Genomic DNA, 19452 nt, shown 5'->3' with positions numbered 1-19452 from the left:
ATCTAGAAACTGGTTTCAATAAACTGAATTTTGGTGAGACTGCTGTACATCAGAGGACCTTTGCCTTTAAAAAGGCAAAAACCACCTGCATGGAATAAAGCTGTGGTAGGGACCCATGCAATCTGTGGTATTCTACGATAACATTTTAATTCAGCATGCACATACAGTGCAACTTTACAATTCAAAACACTCCCCCAGTTCTGCCTGACTGTGTAGGAACAGACAGAGGCCAGCAAGGTCTGTCCATGGCTGGGGAGTCAGCTGGATGCATATGAGGCAGCTTTAGTCTGGAAGCCACACAGGCAAACTTGAGCACTTTCTCTCTATATGATAACAAGACAGAGGAGCATGGGAGACAGGGTCCAACTGTCCTTGCTTTGCACACCACATGGAAGTATGAACTGCCTTAATCTACTCAGTAATTTAATGTGAGAAACCAGGAGCTAAGTATATTGTTTATTAAGACTTAAAGGTCGGATAACAAGAGAAGGGGAGATCGCTCATGGAATCATGTGTTGCTTGTGCACACATGGCCGATGCTGCAAATCACAAGATATTCAAAGAAAACAAACAGAAGAAAAACAACTCCATATAAGGATGTCATCGACCACCAGGCGCAGAGTATCTCCACCACTCTAGACCCCAGCAACAGTTGAAACATAGTATCTTCACCACTCTATGAACGCGGGAGACAAAATGTATAAAAAGGGACAGTCTGTTCTACTCAGTACGGCAGTTGGTGGAGCACAGACTCGCCTGTTGTCCAGCGCTGTTTTTGCTCATATTCTACTTGCTATAATTAATAAAATTTCAATTGGATTACGACCCATTGTAGTCTCAATTTATAACATTTAACATAAGCCTTTACTTTCATCACCTTTCTGAAACCCATGGGATGAACTGCAGTACTTGAAATTTTTCCTTCAGAAAGCAGTGTGAGTTACCATCCATGCTCAGGGAGAAGAACTGACTGTGTTCTTACAGAAGGGTGCTGCCCATACAAGTGGGGATAACTGTGCTTTTCCAAGACATCCCAGAATTTCTTGGAAAGCACAGTTCTCTGCTGTTTTAAATGGAGTGTGATTTGAAAGTGCATTCTAGCTCTGAGCGCTCAGGAAATTATTTTGTGGAGAAAGGACTGTCATTACCAGCTTCAGCTTTGTGCTATGAATATACCTGATCAATATTGAAACACCCTTGTTTGGTCTGTTGCTGTACTGTTCTCAAGATTACCTTTGCTCTTAGAAAAGTCAACTTTGACATTTCACTACATAAAATCAGACTGAAATGCCAGAGAGCTGCTTCAGAGACTTTCCAGTAATATGTATGTGTTCATGAGTGGTCTCTGGCAGACCCTAAGTGAAAAAAGAACCATTCCAAGACTTGTTTAAATATATTTTATAAACATCCTTTATGAACTGCTCTCAGACTGCAGGATTCTCCCTCTTACTAGCAAAACCTTCTTTCCTCCTTTATCCCTTCCCACGGAGACTTCTGCCTGTTAAGTGAGGAAGGTATAAACGCCATTTTTGATAGAGAAGTCTTAAGAAGATGCTGGCATTTGGACTCAAGAGAAAAACTAGGAACACCAATGAAAATGAAGAAGTCAGTAGGCTAGAGGGTATGAAAGATGGTCACTGAAAAGTGAGAAATTATTTTTAGAGAGCTGCAGTGGAGACTAGGGAGACAAATCAGCATGAGGAGATGTATAAATTAAATAAAGATCAATAACAGAAAAAAAAAAAAAAAAAGCTTCCAGCAGCAGTTCCCCAGTGACTTTGGTGTGTGAGCCCTCCTGCTCCATCCCAGTCACAGTCTGAAGGCGTGTGCTCAAGCTGTAAAGGATGATCCATGCTGCCTCATTCTCCAGCCCTCACTCAGGTCCCTCTGGTTAGGGGAATTTTCTGGTTCCCAAAAGACCCTGCGATACCTCCCGCAGCCCCCTGACCCTCCTCACGCCCCCTCAGCAAGAGCTGCTGCCCTTCACCTACTGCAGAAGATAACTTGAGGAAAGATCCCAAGCATGTCTGATCATCTTCCAGTCCTCCTCTACTAGAAATATATCTACTTTCCAAAACAACTGCTGCTCTTGACAAACACCTTTGCTTCTCCCTGGCTGACTTGTAGGACCTATTTCTTCCTTCTTTATAAACCCCCTTTCTGAACTTTTGGGATTTCACCATCTTCCCCAAGAAGGAGACAGGGCCACAGATGATTCACCTGCTCTGTCTGCACTCCTTGTTTCCTGTGTGGGACAGCACTTTCGGCCTTTTTAAGAGAGCTGCAATTTTGCCACCCCCTTACACAGTTCCTTACTGCCTCCTGTGACGTATCACATTAAGCTGCCAGGACAGCTCTTGTAAACTCTGACTGGATTCTCCTTGTGTGAATTCATTGGGAAAGAGAGAAACCTTTAAGTATAGAACTGGAATTAAAACATGTTATGCTTTAGCTCAAGGCTTGAAGTTTAGATAGTCCTATAAAAGAGCTTGTAACATATCCCAGATTTCTTGAAAATAGGAGCCCAGGAAGTTCTCTCTTTTGGGAGGGCAAAAATGAAGACACCTAAATAACTATATAAATTTTAAAACCCTAACTTAAATGTGAGGAAAAGATTAGTTTTTGTTTTCTTAGTAACACACTGGATCCAGAAGACTGTTTTAGTGTGATAGGTAGTTTGAAAAACCCTCTAAAAACCTCAGATAAACCCAGACTTCCCCTCTAGCCATCGTACCCATGCTTTTGTTTATATTGCTAAGCTTTGACTGCAGTAACTAACCCTGTGAAGAGTCTCCATGGAGACTGAAAAATCATTTTAAACACCTATGACTTTCAGAATACAAATATCTCTTAACAGATATTGTATGAATTTTCAGCTAGAGGCAACATTTCCTGATCGTTCTTGGTTGCTTTTGTATTTTCTGTAATCTACTCAGATAAACACACACATAGACAACAAAACTCTGGGAAGATTATAAAAAATGAATAAGCATTTGTATTTCAGACGAGCTACCAATATTGATTTCCCTTGATCTATGAAGGAAATATTTTTAAATCTGCTTAGAAATATAACTTTAACTGCTATGTAAAGTGTTGAGCATTTGCAGTTTAAAAGCTCAGGAAAAAAATGTAGATTATAAAGGCTGTACTAAATAAGGAGAGAGGCTAAAATGGCTAATTTCCATTGTGCATCTAAGAATATAATATAAAAGTGATCTTTATTATTTTTCTCAATTTCTCCACAGCTTACACACATGCAATTTTAATCTATGTGTTTTGGTTTTGTTTTGTTTTTTTCAGACAGAGGTTTCTTGTGGGTAACTTGTCACTGGGTCTTCATGATGTATTTGCTGATTCTCTCCCAGCAACTAAAACTGAAAGGACTCAAATATCATGTCAAAGGAAAGCTTGCATCCCCATCCTTTCTGGCTGGTTCATATTTTGTTCTCTTCTATTCTCCCACAGGCTGTAACATTCAGTTCTATTATCTCCTTGCTTGTAGTAAGGGCATTGTAATATGCAGGCTTCTCTACCTGACTAGCAGCAGAAACTGCTAGAGTTCTGTTCTTTCTTCAGAATTATTTTGAAACAGATTTTTTTTTTTCTTTATTTTTGCTTTCTACAGTACACTTTGCCTCTGCTAATGTATACAGATAGCTAAGTGTGAATTTAATGTGTTCAATTAATATGGATTTCCTACAGAGTTTTGCCCTCTGGGAACAACAGGAAAATCAACCACCTCACTTGACAGATGCTAGCTTTGTTGTTTAGTGTACATCCGAAAGGCACAGTTTAAAATGTAGATATAGAAAAAATTGGCACTTCATGCAGATTTGTCTCTGTCAAAATGGGCCCGAAATCAGTTTTGTCAGTATTATGGTTTTCCAAGGGAGCCATTCCCCATTGTTTTTTAATTGATATAACACTTTCTTTTCACTTGCTGTGAACGAAGCACTGTAAATAGAGGTTTATAGTGCAAGTGACAGGAGGCATTTCAAGATAAAATATATTGATTTTTTCTTCTCCTTGGAGTATGTTCTTCTTGTAATGTGAATTCATGGCAGAGCATGTTTGCTACAAGTACAGGGGAGTGGAGAGCTTATGAAAGCCTTCCCTGCTGTGAACATTGGTCAGCTACAACTCTTCTTATGATTTCATGTGTGAATCAAAATTTAGCTGCATTTTTAAAAATCTCAATGGCAGCAAGAAAATGGAAAAGATGGTGTAAAGTCGTCCCTATTGTCCCTGATAGAGTTAGACCTGACCTGCTATATAGCATCATCGGCTTCTCTGCACTTTGCTCAGTGTTTTCAGGAGTCACACCCAGACCCAATGCCTTCTAATTTCCTCTCCCCAGCTCCACTGAAACCACAGTTCACAAATTCCTGCTAAAGCACTAATATATAAATACTTGTCACATGTGATCACTGAGCTGTCACTCCCTCCCTGACCCCTTACAATGAACATCCCTAAATTGCTGAGGGTATGTACGCTGGGTTTTGTCACAGGGAGAACTGCAATGACTTTGCAGGAGTATTTTGTATTTAAAGTCTATACTGCATGAACTAAGCACTGTACAGTGATACCCAAGTTTGGCTGGAGAAAATTAGTTTAAGTATTTGAAACAGTGTTATCCCTGAATCTCACCAGGGCATCTCAGCTAGCTGGCATCTTTCTGTGCAGTGTTGCATTATACAGCAAAAGCAACAGCAACATATTCTGCCACTGAAATGGTCCCCCTGTTGTTTGGAGGCCAGCACAGAGGATTATTAAAGCAGAAAGACAGTCCCTCCTGTGGTCCCTCTGGGGAGTTTTATAAGAAGCTTGTGACCTCCAAGGCTCACTGTTTTCACTGCCAGTTCTGCAAGGGTGTCACACATGTCTAGAGAACTTAGGCACTGTTGAAGTATGTTTTCTGCTAAAGTCTATTTAATAAACACACAAAACCTTGGCCCAAACAGAAAACAAACATTTCTGTCCTACTTATTCGCCAGAAAGAGAAGGGCCCTAATGCCTCTTCTATTGTGGGAAACGTAGTTACAATTAAAGCTTTATTTTCTTAACAGAATTTTAAGATTAGTATAGCAGAGAATTTATGATTAGAACGGCACAGGATCTCTACAAGCAGAATCAATGTAGTACAATCTATAAGTAGCGTAGTACACAATTCATTTTACAACTTCACTTATGATTTCTAATCACTTAGACCTTAATGTATGATTTCTAATCATTTAGACCTCCTGCAGACTGCATCAGGTCTTAATGCATGGTTTTCTGTATCAATATAACAATCATAATCTAGAATCAAGAATCATATAAAAGAAGACGAGTGACTCAGTCCTCAGAGGATGTGGACAACGGTGGAGGTGTACCTGGCCACCGGTGAGTCCCAAGTCTCACTGTCCAGCAGCTGCTCCAGTCCAGGTTCCCCACTTGGGACTTCTAAGTGCTTGATTTTAGAGACAGTGCTCTTGGTGCTGTTCAGCTTCCCTGTTCTGTGACAGGGTCATCACCACTTGGCTGGCTGGGTGCCCGGGACTTTCAAGACCAGTGACGAAGGGAGTAATCGGCCTGGCACCCAGAAATTTTGAGGTCGGTAGGGAAGGGAAGAACAAATCTGTTTGGTTTGTCTACATTGATCACAGGACCTTCAGTTCCTGATAATGAGGGGACAGGGAAGGAATACGTGACCAGCTTGGTCACAGAGAATGTCTGTTTGCCTCATAAAATGACATTAGTTATGCTAATCATATTACCAGGGGTTGGGAAGAAGGGGTACTGGTCACACCCACATATGATAAAAATAGATTTCCTGATGTAAACTCCTTCTTGAGGCTGTAGTTTTGGATTTTTCATAATAATCAGACAGCTAAATTGTAATGCTTTTACAGGTCAGTTGGATTTGTACTGACATAGTCTGTTCAGAAAATACCTGTGTCCTGAGCTTCCTAAGAAGATGAAATATACAGTTCTTCAAGTACCATGCAATCTGCTCTGGTGGCCAGCTGTAATCCACCACCATAAGAGTTTTAAGAACTGTTTTAACTCACTGTTCACGGTTTCCTTCCAAAAGTTACATTGTTCATGGCCTGATGTTGTCTGTGTGGATTTGGCAGAGGCTCAAACAACAAATGGGAACTCAAAAAAGTGTTTAGTTTGTTGGGGGTTTTGTGTTTGTTTGTTTTGTTTTGTTTGCTTTTTAAATTGAAAACATTAATTATTAAGCACTCACACTCACTATAAATGTCTTAGTTTAATGGTCAAGGTCTTGCAATATTCTGATGAAAGACACTCTAGAGGTTGCTTCATTTGCAGGCCACACCAAAGTAGCATTTAGTTATGCTTTGAAAATAACCAGTATTACAGGGTTACATTGCCACGTCACTTTGCAGTTTGGGTTTCAATATAAGAATATTGAGAGGATTTTTCCTGCTTGATCAGAGGGCTGAATTCCAATAAAACTTGTTGTACTCACCCACACCCAGTCTGTATCTCACATAGCCATCTTCCTTTTAAAACTGCCAATGCTTGACATTAACCAACCCACATCAAAATCAGGTGCAGAGGAAAGCAGGAATCAAAATCAGAGGAGCTATCAGGAGAAAGAAAGCAGCCCGAGGTGAGCAGAGGTGAGGAAGTTAATGAGGGAGGGGGAACACAGTTAAGCTTCTTCAAACTGCCCGTAAGGTTGTATACTGCTTTGCTGCTGACTGGGTCTTGGTTTTGTTGGCTTTTGGAACAAATACCCTGCAGGCTGCATGAATGAAACCTCAGCCTTTAGTGCTACTGACATATATCCCAATACACAGAAGATACCTGCAAATCTGAAATCCTCCAAAGGGGCAATCTCAGGGTTTGAGTTTGATGCAGGGCCCATTATATTCCTCTGAAGTTAATAATAACAGATTTAGATTATTAAAGTATGAAGAAAAGTAAATCTGCAACTTGGGCTGAGAGTGGGAACTGTTTAGGGACATTACTGAGTCACTGTTAAGACCCACATGTTGTTGGCTGGCAGCAGAGCTTTCATTTGGGAATGCGGAGAGATGGCGTAGCTTTGTCAACATGCACAGTTACAGGGAGATAAGAAGAGTATATTAGTTACTGTTCAGCCAGTAAAAACTATAATCGCCACAAGATTTTATGACATTTATTACTAACAAAAATAAATACTGTGAGTTAATGATAACATGCCAGGTTTTGTTTCTTTTACTGCTGGCTGTGTCTCTACAAAATAAAGACATACACTAGACTAAATACTGGAATCAGTCTTTCATATACCTCTGTTAGCATACAGTTATATTACCATGCTTAAATTTGTTTATCTTCCTAATAAACTTCAGCAGCTCACTTTGCCTCTCAGAGGCATTTTCCACTTTAATTTTTGAAAAATGAAAGTGTTATCATAGGAAAAACAGACAAAACTGAAAATCTCATGAAGAGTATCTTAGCATAGTCTAATTAATGGATAGCAGTTCAGCACAGCAGCATTTAGATGTTAATCTGATCATCTGGTTTGCTTTTATCTACCTCAATGTAACACTCAGTGACCATATTTGAATAAGAGCAGGATCTGGTACAGAACGGAGGAATCTCCTTTATTTAACAACAGTTTTCTGATGGGCTGAATATCTATATTGGCTCATCAGCCATGAAACGAAACTCCACTGTGAAATTTTCAGTCCAACAAAACAAGTTTATGTTCACACTGTCACAGCTGCACTATTATTATTAATTATTGATGTTCAGTTCAGTTACTAGCTGAGAGATAGCAGCCTACAAAATATGTATGTTCTGTTTCTTGCTGTGTGACCATGAAGAGCAATGGGCAGAAACTCAGGAACTAAAGGATAATTCTGCCACATAAACTCCTGGGAATTAGAACTGAAATGTGGGGATAGTTAAGCCAGACCTCTCTTCTTGTCACATGTAGATATTAGCCCGTCATGACTTGCTAGTTTGTCATGTTTTTTCCAAATAAAAGATATGGGTGGTTTCATATTAGACAGGACTGCCACATTTCTATGAGTGAGGGAAAAGGGCCTAGGAAAGGAGTGATGCAGCCTTCCTTACCATTGCCCAGTTTTATCAAGATGAGAAGGAATCGATTCCCAGAAATGCAGCCCTTACCCGTGGGGCCGGGGGCAGTAGAGGAGGTGCAGCCATGCTCATGATGTAGTTACCAGTCTGCACCTGGTGCTAACAGAGAGCTTGCAATCCATAATGCAATTAGTCATGTCTAGTTATGGCCAACAGCAGTCCTAACCAACTACCATGTGAGCTGAAATTAAAAAAACAACCAACCAAACAAAAAAGCCACTCACTAGGCCAGTTAGGTCCAGTGGAAGTAAAAGGTGACTTAATCTTGCTGGTGATTTCCTGAGCATATTACTGACATTAGCTCCACTGAGTAGCTCCACCGAGCCACCAGTGACTGAGCAGGATCTGGGTGAGTGATTGCTATCAATGACTTCATGATTATGCTGCCAGATCCCAGATTTGAGTGAAAGTAAAGACGTTGAGCACCCTGAGAGAATTCTGTCCAGGCAATATTTATTCCCTTTTCTTATTAGTGTACCCACTGGCAGCATTAATATAGTTTGATGCAGATGAGCACAGCTCAATGAACACCCTGATACTGAGTGGCTGCCAAGTATCTAAGAAAATCCACAGTGAAGGAGGTTCAAGGGGGATGTAGGACCTTCTGCAGAAGTGCTTAGTCCCACAGCGAAATTAATGAAAGGAGCAAGTGTGAGTAAGGCCCAGTAGGACCAAGAACCACGTATGGATAATTTCAGTTCCACAAGTGTGTTTCCTTCTATGGTTTAAGAACATAAAAATAGGGAAGAATGAAAAATGTTATGAAAACTTAACACCTGTCTTTTCTGATTAACTGCTACAATGCATGAATCATTTTTTTTTTTGACAGTAAGCCTACTAAAAACATTTTATGATGGCGTTTGAACTTTTAAATCAAAGGTTTACTATTTTCAAGACAAAAACCACTTGGATAAGGATGTGCATACACTTCCATGTGTAATATGCATGTTTAAATTCAGGGTTTATTAGAAAGAAAAATGTAAGAAAATATCTTCATCAAAGCAATGTTGTCCAGGCTGCTGTGCCATTTAAGCCTAACATCACATAAATTATCAGGAAAAGCCTGTATAAAAACAGGCATATGTGCTTTTTTTATCATTGAGAGTTTTCCAGACAAACCTAAAGTCATGTATTTGGCAATGTCATTGGTAAGACAGGGTAATACATTACTTTCTGGCACATTCAAAACTTCAAGCAATAAATAAATAGTTTGAATGACACTGAATATTTTTTGTTGATCTGTCATGAGTGACCTGCTGAAAATTACAGAAACCTGTAATCAAAAACATAAAACAATATATTTGCACAATTTTCCTATCAACATAGATGCCTTTTTTTATTTTTTTTTTTTTTAATTTTAGGAAGACTTAGTTGTAATATATGCTGGGGATATGTCCTGCCCTTGAGTTTGAAATACAGGGATACTCTTTTTTTGGATATGTTGGGAGAAACATTGTGAAAGACTTTGGAGTAGATCCGTGAAACAGGAAAACATGTAGGTAGTTTGAGCTAGCACCAGTTTAGCATTTGTGAGACAAAGTTTGATGACAGACTTCTGAGAAAAAAGTTGTTATCTCAGACAGCAAATTGCATATGAAACAACTTTTTATATGCAATTTACTACATCATGAATTCTGTAATAAAGAATGGGTGAAAAACAACTAAGCAAACTGACCTGAAATACAGAGGTTTTTAAAAATATTTTAAAACACATTTGTTCCACCAAGAATAAGTATTTGATAAATGTCTTGATAATATTTTGAGTGAGAAATATTTTTTTTTTAGGAAAAAAATCTAATTTGACATTTTCCCTAGTTCTTTTAATAGGAATGAAAAGTGAAAAGAATTTTAGTGTCATTTTGTGCATAAGACAAGTCCATTTCCAACAGTGGATATTAAAAAGGAAAACTGTAAATTTCATGTAATTGCAACCACTAACAATATTTCAAATTGTAAAATGTGTTTTTGTTTCTTAAATAATGCCTGTAAAGAATACCAGTCCCCTTTCCCCTTATGTTCACCCATTGTGCAGAAGAAAGACTCAGACCAATCTCTGTGGGCATATAATGGAAGACTGGTGAGGAGGTTTGTAAACACTGTGTTTATTTTGAAATATTCATCCTTAAATTTCACTCTCTTCTTGTCACAGAATATAATTTGTGGCATATTAGCATTTAATTCTTTTGTTTTAAATAGGAGAATGACATTGAACTGCCCACCAATGCACTTACTTGGTCAAAAACTATTAAAAACCGGGTATCTGCTTAAATCTCTGTCCATATCAAGCCCAAGTTAATACATTTAATGCCAGCATGCTGCATCAGAATATTTTTCCAGCCATCTCTAAGCTGCATTGCTGTGTGGAGGTTGCTGGCAGATGTGCGGCAGACTCTCAGTTTGTGCACAGGTCACCACCAGACGCGATGCAGCTCGTGTCCGGAGAGAGCCCCATGGGACAAAGCTCCTGAGGACGCATGTGGTGAATGGCATACACAGCTTGCATCTGCGCTCTGTGCAGCAGAACTGCACAAATTATGCTGCATGTCAGGTCGTATGTTTTGGCGAAGAGGGATGGAGGCTAAATTTGCTTGGGGGCACTTTCCAGATTTGTTCCCTGACATACAGCAAATAATGGACTTAAATGATAGAACTAAGCTCAATATTGAGAGGTAAAAGAAAAATAGCCTGTCTGTAGATCAACCATGTGCTAAGCATGAATACTAGACTGAAATATCAGAGGTGGAAGAAGGTATCCTTTAGAACATATGGCCTTTAGAAGTGCATGCAGCAGTGCTTGACATTAACTTAATGGGCTTAATTTGCTATGAGGACTTCTTACATTCTCCCATTAACATGCTAATGCATATTCTAATTTTATTTTTTTTCTCTATGACAATTCAAAAAATGCCATCATGTCTTTTAGTACAAGAGAGATATGATGGAACACAGAAAAACAACTTCAAGTGCATTGTAGCCACATCTGCTAACTTATAGTTCATTTGGGGTTCTAAAAGGAAAGAAAAAGCTAATAGTTTGGAAGTAGAAATCCAACAATTTTTTCCACAATGTTGTCCAGAATGGCAACTAGTATTGGCATATCCAGTAAATCCACCTGCCAAATGCCATGTTGTCGTGAATGCTCATGATTTTAAAGCCTTAATTCTGAATGGTATCTTGTATTGATAATAGCATAGTCACTCTTTAAAGGTCTGCTTTAAAACAGTCTAAAATGATACCTTGAAGAATTTAATTCAATATATGTATAAGAAAAACCTCCACATTTCTAGTAATGGCTGACCTCATATTGTACAGCAGAGGATCTACTCTGGTCTTACCCCATGACTATTGTTTCATTTCTATTGTCTTTGCCCAGACCAATTCCTGTGGGAATATAATGGAAAATTGGCATGCAAACACTCTCAAGTGATTTGCAGTTCGGTTCTCAAAAAACACATATATCATACTAACTGTTGTTTAGTTTAGTGTACTTGACAGGTAGAACATCTGTGTTTAGATAACATAGGCCCGTGATAGACTCAGAGGCACCTTATCTAACATGCTTGGGATTCCTGCCCTGCTGTAGGAAAGATCACAGCACAGTGGAAAACTACACCTGCAAACACCCCCGATATACAAGTGAAATCAGCAGGTTTCAGATCTTTTTCTTTCTTCACCTCTTTCTGGCTAGAAAGGACAGAGCTCTGCAGTGCCTGCCTCCCTGCTTGCGTGCCTCTGCCTGGGTGTGGCTTCAGAGATCCCGGGGGGGCCATGAGGTAATGGGAATAAATTTACTCTTTGCATTTCATCCATGGTTTGTGGTTGCTCATGCATCCTGCCTGTGTTGGCTTACACAGTTCTTCCATGTGTTATGGGCACAATTTGAAATTAAGTTAATTTTTATGCTGTTCCAAGCATAGTGGTTAGTACTAAATTCTGCAAATAGTTCCTACAGAAATAGAGAATTAAATGCAGCATAGTAGAGTTCTTAAAATCACAAATTTCCTGCTGTGTCCTAAGCCTCTAACCCCTTCCATAAAATAGGCAGTTTATGTATCTTCTGCTAGCTGATTACTTCTCAAAGGTGATAAACTTGATCAGGCTGATGAGGGGGAGCTGTTTAAATGGCACAAGAGAAAAAGAGGAAAGAGAACTATCTTTCATGAAAGACATTCAGAATTTCTTAATAAGATGTGTAACCATAATCCCTTCTAATGGGGACATTAAAAAATACCCATCGTACCATTTTTGAGAACTGCTTTATTTTGTAAAGAGTGAGGGCAATCAAAGTTTTTCCTAGGATGCTGTCCTCCCTGCTTCCATAGGCCCCAGCCAAAAATGCAGGAAGAACCAATTCTGAAGACCTTAACAGGCTTACAAAACACAGATTGTCTGAAAATGTCAATAATTCAAAGCCTCTTAGGCTCTTTCAACCTTGTGTGTCTTCCAAGTGAGCATCCCTGAATCTGAGACTTCAGCAATGTAGAATTCTCAACTTTTAAGTTCTTGTACAAGGAAGCCCTCCACATCAGTGCCTTCACTGGTCACCAGACAATGATAAAGATCTATCTGGACAAACACCTGAAGTTGGGACAATGTTTTCAGGTGCAGAGGAGCAACTTAATGTGAGTGTAGCAACTATACACAATGTGCTCTCTGTTCCTGTCTAGCCTTCAGACTTAGCAAAGGTTCAAGTCTAGGGTTTTAATGTAGAACATAAAATTTCAGGCTTTTAGATCGTGGTTTACATTCCTGCTGTTTCTGACTTAGCCAGAGACACTGCATTAGAAATAGCCTGAGTATAAATAACTCTTTGACTCCGGTTCAGTCATTGTAAGTCTAGAAAGGTTGTATTTATAAAAACAGGTTTAACATCAACTCAGAGGCATTTCCTTTCCTGGCACTTCTATAGAACTCAACATACTGAATTGATAGCACTTGCAAAGATAATACAAAGCCTTCACCCTCTCCTTTATACCACAAGGTACCATTGCCATAACACTACACCTTATGTGGATTGAACCACTAAGAGAAAAGGGGGCATAACAGCTACAAGTGAAATGTAATGATGGAAAAGGCTAACAAACATAAATGCCATAGGTGGAAGTATAAAAGTGGAATGAATGCAACCACTACATTATAACTGACCTAAAACAAATATGCATTGAATTGGAATGGAGCCACTCTCAACGTTCACTTAATTCCCCTTCAGATTTAATAAGAAAGAATTTTTAAAGAAAATCCGATTCTCTAGGTAAATTACTTGAAATATGTGGATGATGTCTAAAGAATTCAGCTAAATGGGATGTTTTGATTATTCCCTGTTTCTATTTTAGACCTCTGCCAGACAGAAAACAATGCCCTAAAAGTGGTTCCTATACATAGGAAATAAAACTTCTCAAAATCTGCATTTTTTAGGGCGAAGTGACCAACATGCACCAAACTAGTGTGAAGTACACACCTTGGACTTGCAGCATTAGCTGCATTTCTGAAGGAAAAGTCTCCTGGAAAAGGCAGCTTCAAAATCTGGGCAGAGCTCCATAGGGGATATGCTGAGTTAAGGCATGTTTGATTTGCTTTTTCTGTTAGCAGCCAGATTTTCAGCACACATCCAATCTCCCTGAATAAAAACAGAATCTGTTGGTCCTTGTAAACTTCTGAAAATCTGTATCTATAAAGGAGAATACTGTTCAGTGGTGTGACTATTGCTACTGGCATTTTCTTCAGAGGAAACACATTCAGAGACTGACCTGAAATTGAAGAGAAATACTCTTCAATTACTTTATCAAAGTTTTTAAACATTTAGACTAACTGCTATAGATGATACAAAAAATGTCCAAATAGTAAAAAATTATTAAGGACCTGTCAATTCTATAAGTGTGTCTGAACTGTCTGCCAAGATAGGCTTATTTAAACAGCATCTGTTGTAGTGCATGTGAAACCATGCAGGGAACACAGATATTCAGAGAACACAGGTTAGTTGAACGTACCCTAGAAAGCAGCAATTCTGAAGTGACTGAACAACCACAGGACACGAGCATTGGCAGTGTATCCTTATCATTATTTTCTGGAGGAGACTGAAGGCAATAAATCACTGAGTGCATAGCAGAACTATTAGAAGTAGCAACTCAAGATTTCTTACGCCAAAAGTTTTTGAACCTCAAAAAAGTCTCAATTTAGGTTACATCTGTTGTTGTTACCATCATTTGCAATCTTTAAGTTTTTAAATTTTAATTAGGGAAGGCAAGATATGAATGTTTACTGAAGTGTCTGCAGTATGTTTGAAATTTATTGGACCTTCAAGTAATTTAGCTAAGCTTTCAGACGAAACCCTTTCTCAGTCTCACAGAGTGGTGGACAAATGCTTGGGTCCAATACTGTTGCATATATTAGTGCTAATAGGTTTAGATAAAATTATAGATACTGATTTTTTTTTTCCTAAGTGTAGAATGTTACTAGACAGATACAGAATTTCTCATAGCTAAATAGATTCATACTGATCTAGGCATGGCGTCTAGAAATACAACTATCCATCTGCTGTTATAAAGGAGGAATGTCAGCCAGACTTCAGACTGAAAAAAATGCCTTTCAGTATGAATACAACCACTTTGAACAAGCTGCTTTTACAGAATCATCCCAACACACATTTTAAACCAAACTTCTTTATCCAAATGTAAAATCTAAATCCATTGTCCCGATTGCACTGCAGTTTCTAGATCAAGCCTTGAAGCTGATATGATTTGAGCTAGGATTTGGCCCATTGTGTACATACATGAAATGGCACCACTGCTTTCAGAGGCACAGAGAAAAGAGAGGCTTAAAAGCTGGAGTCCATCCTCTCGTATCTTTCACAAATGCACACATGGGCACAGGCCCACTTGCTTTTTTTGCAGCATTGCTAATTGGGAGTTTTCTTTAACTTCTCTCACATCCAGAAACAAGCTGTAGTTTCATAATTACTATCAAAATTGGAGCATGGGCTATTCAAAATCAACTATCAGCTGTGAGACAGGAGGAATAAAACGGAGGAAGAACAGCAGGGTAGCAACCGGGCTCAAGAAATTAAAAATAACAAGCAAATCTAAGTCTCATCCTGACAAGTGAGGCCCTCTGCCTCTCCGTCATCCCTTTTATCATGCAGATGACTGCCCAGTAGCTCTTGGCATGTAATAATGCAACCCCTCTTGACCAACAAATTTCTGTAGTAGCTGACAACAGTTTGCACAGCTTTTAGACAAAAATGACAGAAAAATCATATTTCACAAACCTATTTAAGAACTCCATGTCTTAAATATTTTCTTGTTTCATTTTACAGGTTTTTTGTTTTTGTTTTGTTTTTTTTTTAATTAGGATGAAGCCTAGTTACTTTTCACCAGGAGACAGAGTGCTAACCATACCAGATCTAGAAGGCTGGAAAAGAAACAGGTGGGAAAAATTATAATAAGTACTCATATTTACATTTGCTATAAAGAACCCTTCATGTTGGAGGAAGCTAGATAATACATGGGATGCCATCTGGTTTGCCCAGAGATGGGGCAATGAGATTTGCAGATTACAGCTGTCCTTGACAGCCACTGTCACCCAGTTAACCTAGTACTTGAACAGAATCAGCCCATGGAGAAAGAACAGCAGAGACAAAGCAAGAAAATGCTTTAGCTGGCAGGCCCACGAAGCAGTAACCCCGGCAACCACAACTGCAGGTTCAGCTGGGAGGTTGGGTGTACTCCTTGATTCCCTGTTTTTGCTAAACTTTCACAGCAGCATCTATGAATAACGCTTTCAGCTACCTCCTGCTAGGTACAAGACTGTCTCACGGTGTTGAACAGAGCAGTACTCACAAATGCGTGTACTCAGCATGATGCCTCCAGCTTGTAAAAAATGGGCAGGACATCCCTGTGGTGAAACAAGTCACAGTGAGCAAATGTGTCTTCCTCTTTGAGTGTCAGGCAGAGACTCCTCTCAGATACACTCAGCTGTCCAAAAGCTAGTTGTCTGGTCTACCCTAGTCATGCAAGTTTATTGATTTTCTAATAGATGGAAAGAGATGCTCATAAGAGCAATTCGGTGTAGAGTTGTACAGATAACTGGAGAGGAGAAGGTGGGACATATCCTGGAATTGCCCCTTTCCCCTGAAGGAGTGCCAATGACTACACCCCTAGCACTTACACAGAAAACACTGGGGAACTCAAGATCCCATTTCTTGTAGAGCAGAATCAAGCTAAGGTTCTCAATTCTTGTTTTCAGTGGTGAATGACCACGCTCAGCATATACAGACCATGAAGAACTCCAGATACAGAGAGGGAAGGTGCTCCATGGGTTCAGGGACAATTTCTAACACAGTAATAAGTAGAAGAGTGTGAAAGAGAGGAAGTTTTTTTCTTGGAGACTCTGAGGCTGGGTAGCAATTCCCATTAGCAACAAGCATCACAGCATCACTGCCTTTTAGAGTAAAACATGTTTCTGACCTCGCCTGTCCTGAAGGAAGTACACAGTAGTGCATATCTTAAAATAAATTTTAAAAATGGCAAAGAAGCTTACTGAATAAATCACACAAACTCTGAACTAAATCTCCCTCAAACATGGTTCTCCCTTGTGAACAGCATGCAGCAGAGCACATGAAGCACACAAGACAAATGTTATTCATATCACTTGGAGCACTTCTAGAAGGCTCTCAAATATTAAAATAGCTTGTAAAGGAAGAGATCACTGAGATTAACTCTACCTTTCCTTTTGGGTCACCTTTACTTAAAAAAGCCTTGCACTGTTTGGATCCTGACTGACCTATGTCTGATTAAAACGGCAGACCTTTATGGAGACATCTTGGCACTCACATAATATAAGGGAATATAAGTACCAGCCATTTTAGGTTCTGCTATTCTTGATATTCTAATGAAGTTTGCTCATCATTTTTACACCTGAAGCACAAGACTGACAGCATAATGTATAACCAGCTACAGTTAAAAACAACATGATGAAAAAATAAATTAAAAGACAACCCCTACACATGGCATGTAATTTTTTTCCCACGAAATACAGAAACACTTTCTGGTGTCTTAGCAGTCACACTCCACACTAGCATGTTGCTGGTTTTAGTAGTATGAATGCTGCCCATCAAACAAAATCACAGAAAACACAATAGTTGAAATGAATTATATGCAACACATTTTAAGGTATTCATCATCTTTTCAGAAAAAAAAACCCACCATATATTTGGGTATAGGAATGCTTCAGCACTGTATTTGGAAATAAGTTTTCATAATAATTTACACTTACAGCAGACGAGTGATATCAAATATCCTCTGTGCTATTTAATATGACTTCCATATTTTACTTACCAATCCTGCACAGCATTGAAAGATTCTTCATTCGTGATGTCATACATTAAAATGAAGCCCATTGCACCCCGGTAGTAAGCTGTGGTAATTGTTCTGTATCTCTCCTGACCTGCTGTGTCCTGAAACAATAACAAACAAAATCTTTACATGTTGCAAATAAATTGACAAATGATACCTTTTTTTTTTTTTTGTTAGGTGTTTTTTTTTTTTTTGTTAATGGAAAGAAAACTCTGACAACAGTTGTACAACTCTGCAATCCTACTCATAAAACTAATTAAAGGGGAGAAATTGAGAATAACAGGAAAAAGGAAAATTCTGCATTGGATCATAATAGGAGGGGCACATCCATTCTGTCATAAAGTGAGAGCGGAGGGAGGCAGAAAGGCACGTCCCTCTGTCAGGTCATATATCCCGAGTCATTCACTGATTCACATCATTCAACCTGAGAGTTGGGTAAGAACCTTCTCTCTTGATCCTGCCTTGTATCTTCCAAGTTTGACAGAGGGGACAGGTAAAATTTCATGTCCTGAATAAAATGCTGGGACAAAATAGCATCTTTAAAATCTAAATTATAAGATCAGGATGGTTCCTGAAGTCTTGAAACATCCTGACCAAAAAAGGCAATGTCTAATTGTCCTTGTGCTTATAAGCCATTTCTACTCATGTCAACTTCAGCATCAATATAGATCTGTTCTGACAAAATAGAAGCTGGAAGTCAGTGCTTTTAAAACAAGGATGCTATCTGACAAAAAAAAAAAAAAAAAAAAAGTTTGGTAACAGTCTCTTACATCAAACCAGTTTTCTTCCTCATTCTCTGTATCTCATTGAATTGCCTTTAAGGTAATAAATGTAAGTCTTCCATTCTCCTACTGCTTGCTTTACTTACTTCCATTAAAAAATGTTCAGGGCAGGTACTACTTGTTACTACATTTATATCCAATGCCTAGCATAACCACTCGTGTCAATGTTAACACTGTGAGACAACAGCAGTAACTAAAATACAGGAAGTGCATAATTATTTCCTGGTAAATCAGGAATTTAATGTTTTTAAACCATAAACATTAAAATATTTAGATGAAACATACATAACATTTCAGTGCAGTCCTGTAGCTAACAGATAGATTATCTGCACTTATTCAATTTTAACAAACTTTGAAACTTAATTTAATTATTTCAGATTTTTTGAGTGGGTAAGAAATATCTTACTTTACGATATAGACAAATTTATTTAATTTGTCTTCCTACAGAAAGAGAAGTATAACAAGTGATAAAAAATGCTTTATTTGGTATATTTTCTGAAACGGTTCCTGGGCTAGAAAATGGATTAAGTGGACTCCTTCTTTACACATATATTATTAATCTCATAAATTAATAAAGTAAAAAGAGTAGATTCTACATACATTGCAAACTACTTATAGAATAAGAAACATAACCAAGACAGTTGCTGAAACAAAACAAGGTCTTAGATAAAACATACAGATTCTGTTCATTTTGGATTACAGCTGCTACTGCTTTGATGTAGTTTCAGTGATCCAAGACAGAAAGCTAATGTATAAGTTAGACCCTGGCAGGTCTCACAGGAGGTTAGGTTCTGTCTTTGCGGGAAAGGCCAGACAGACCTTAACTTTTTCTGCTTATACTCTGAGCTGGCTAAGCTGATACCAACTATGGTCTGGAGGTTGGATAGCTGCATTAACAGAACTGCTCCCAAATTTTCTGGTGGTATTACTGAATAGTAAAGTATTCAGACTCTTGCACCCAGCCTGTGCATATTCCAATACTCAGAGATCAGTTCTTTTTCAGTGGGTCATAGTCTGTCAATAAGACAAAAGTATAATTGAAATTTTGAGTAAAATAATTTATTAGCAGAAAAAATATCACCTGACCATTATTTAAAACTGTTTCTTTGTATTTCTTTTATGGAATAAGGTTTACGCTCCCATGTTTTGTTGGCTTCATTTATTTGATTTGATATTAGAGAAAAGAGCTGGAAGGAACAGAAGGAAAATATGGCCTGTAG

General features: G+C 38.6%; 1 protein-coding gene across 1 annotated transcript in view; it reads right to left on the bottom strand.

Annotated features, from left to right (window-relative positions):
• The window catches only part of RAB3C (RAB3C, member RAS oncogene family), a 139214-nt gene that overhangs the window by 51105 nt on the left and 68657 nt on the right, over nt 1-19452 (bottom strand). Inside the window, exon 3 of the mRNA XM_033009085.2 lies at nt 17433-17551. Coding sequence (XP_032864976.2) covers nt 17433-17551 — 119 coding nt within the window. The remainder of the gene's footprint in view (nt 1-17432; nt 17552-19452) is intronic.

The sequence above is a fragment of the Tyto alba genome, unplaced genomic scaffold (assembly GCF_018691265.1).
Source record: "Tyto alba isolate M040663 unplaced genomic scaffold, T.alba_DEE_v4.0 Super-Scaffold_42, whole genome shotgun sequence".
In the NCBI taxonomy this organism is placed as follows: domain Eukaryota; kingdom Metazoa; phylum Chordata; class Aves; order Strigiformes; family Tytonidae; genus Tyto; species Tyto alba.
This window is presented reverse-complemented; position numbering and strand designations above follow the sequence as displayed.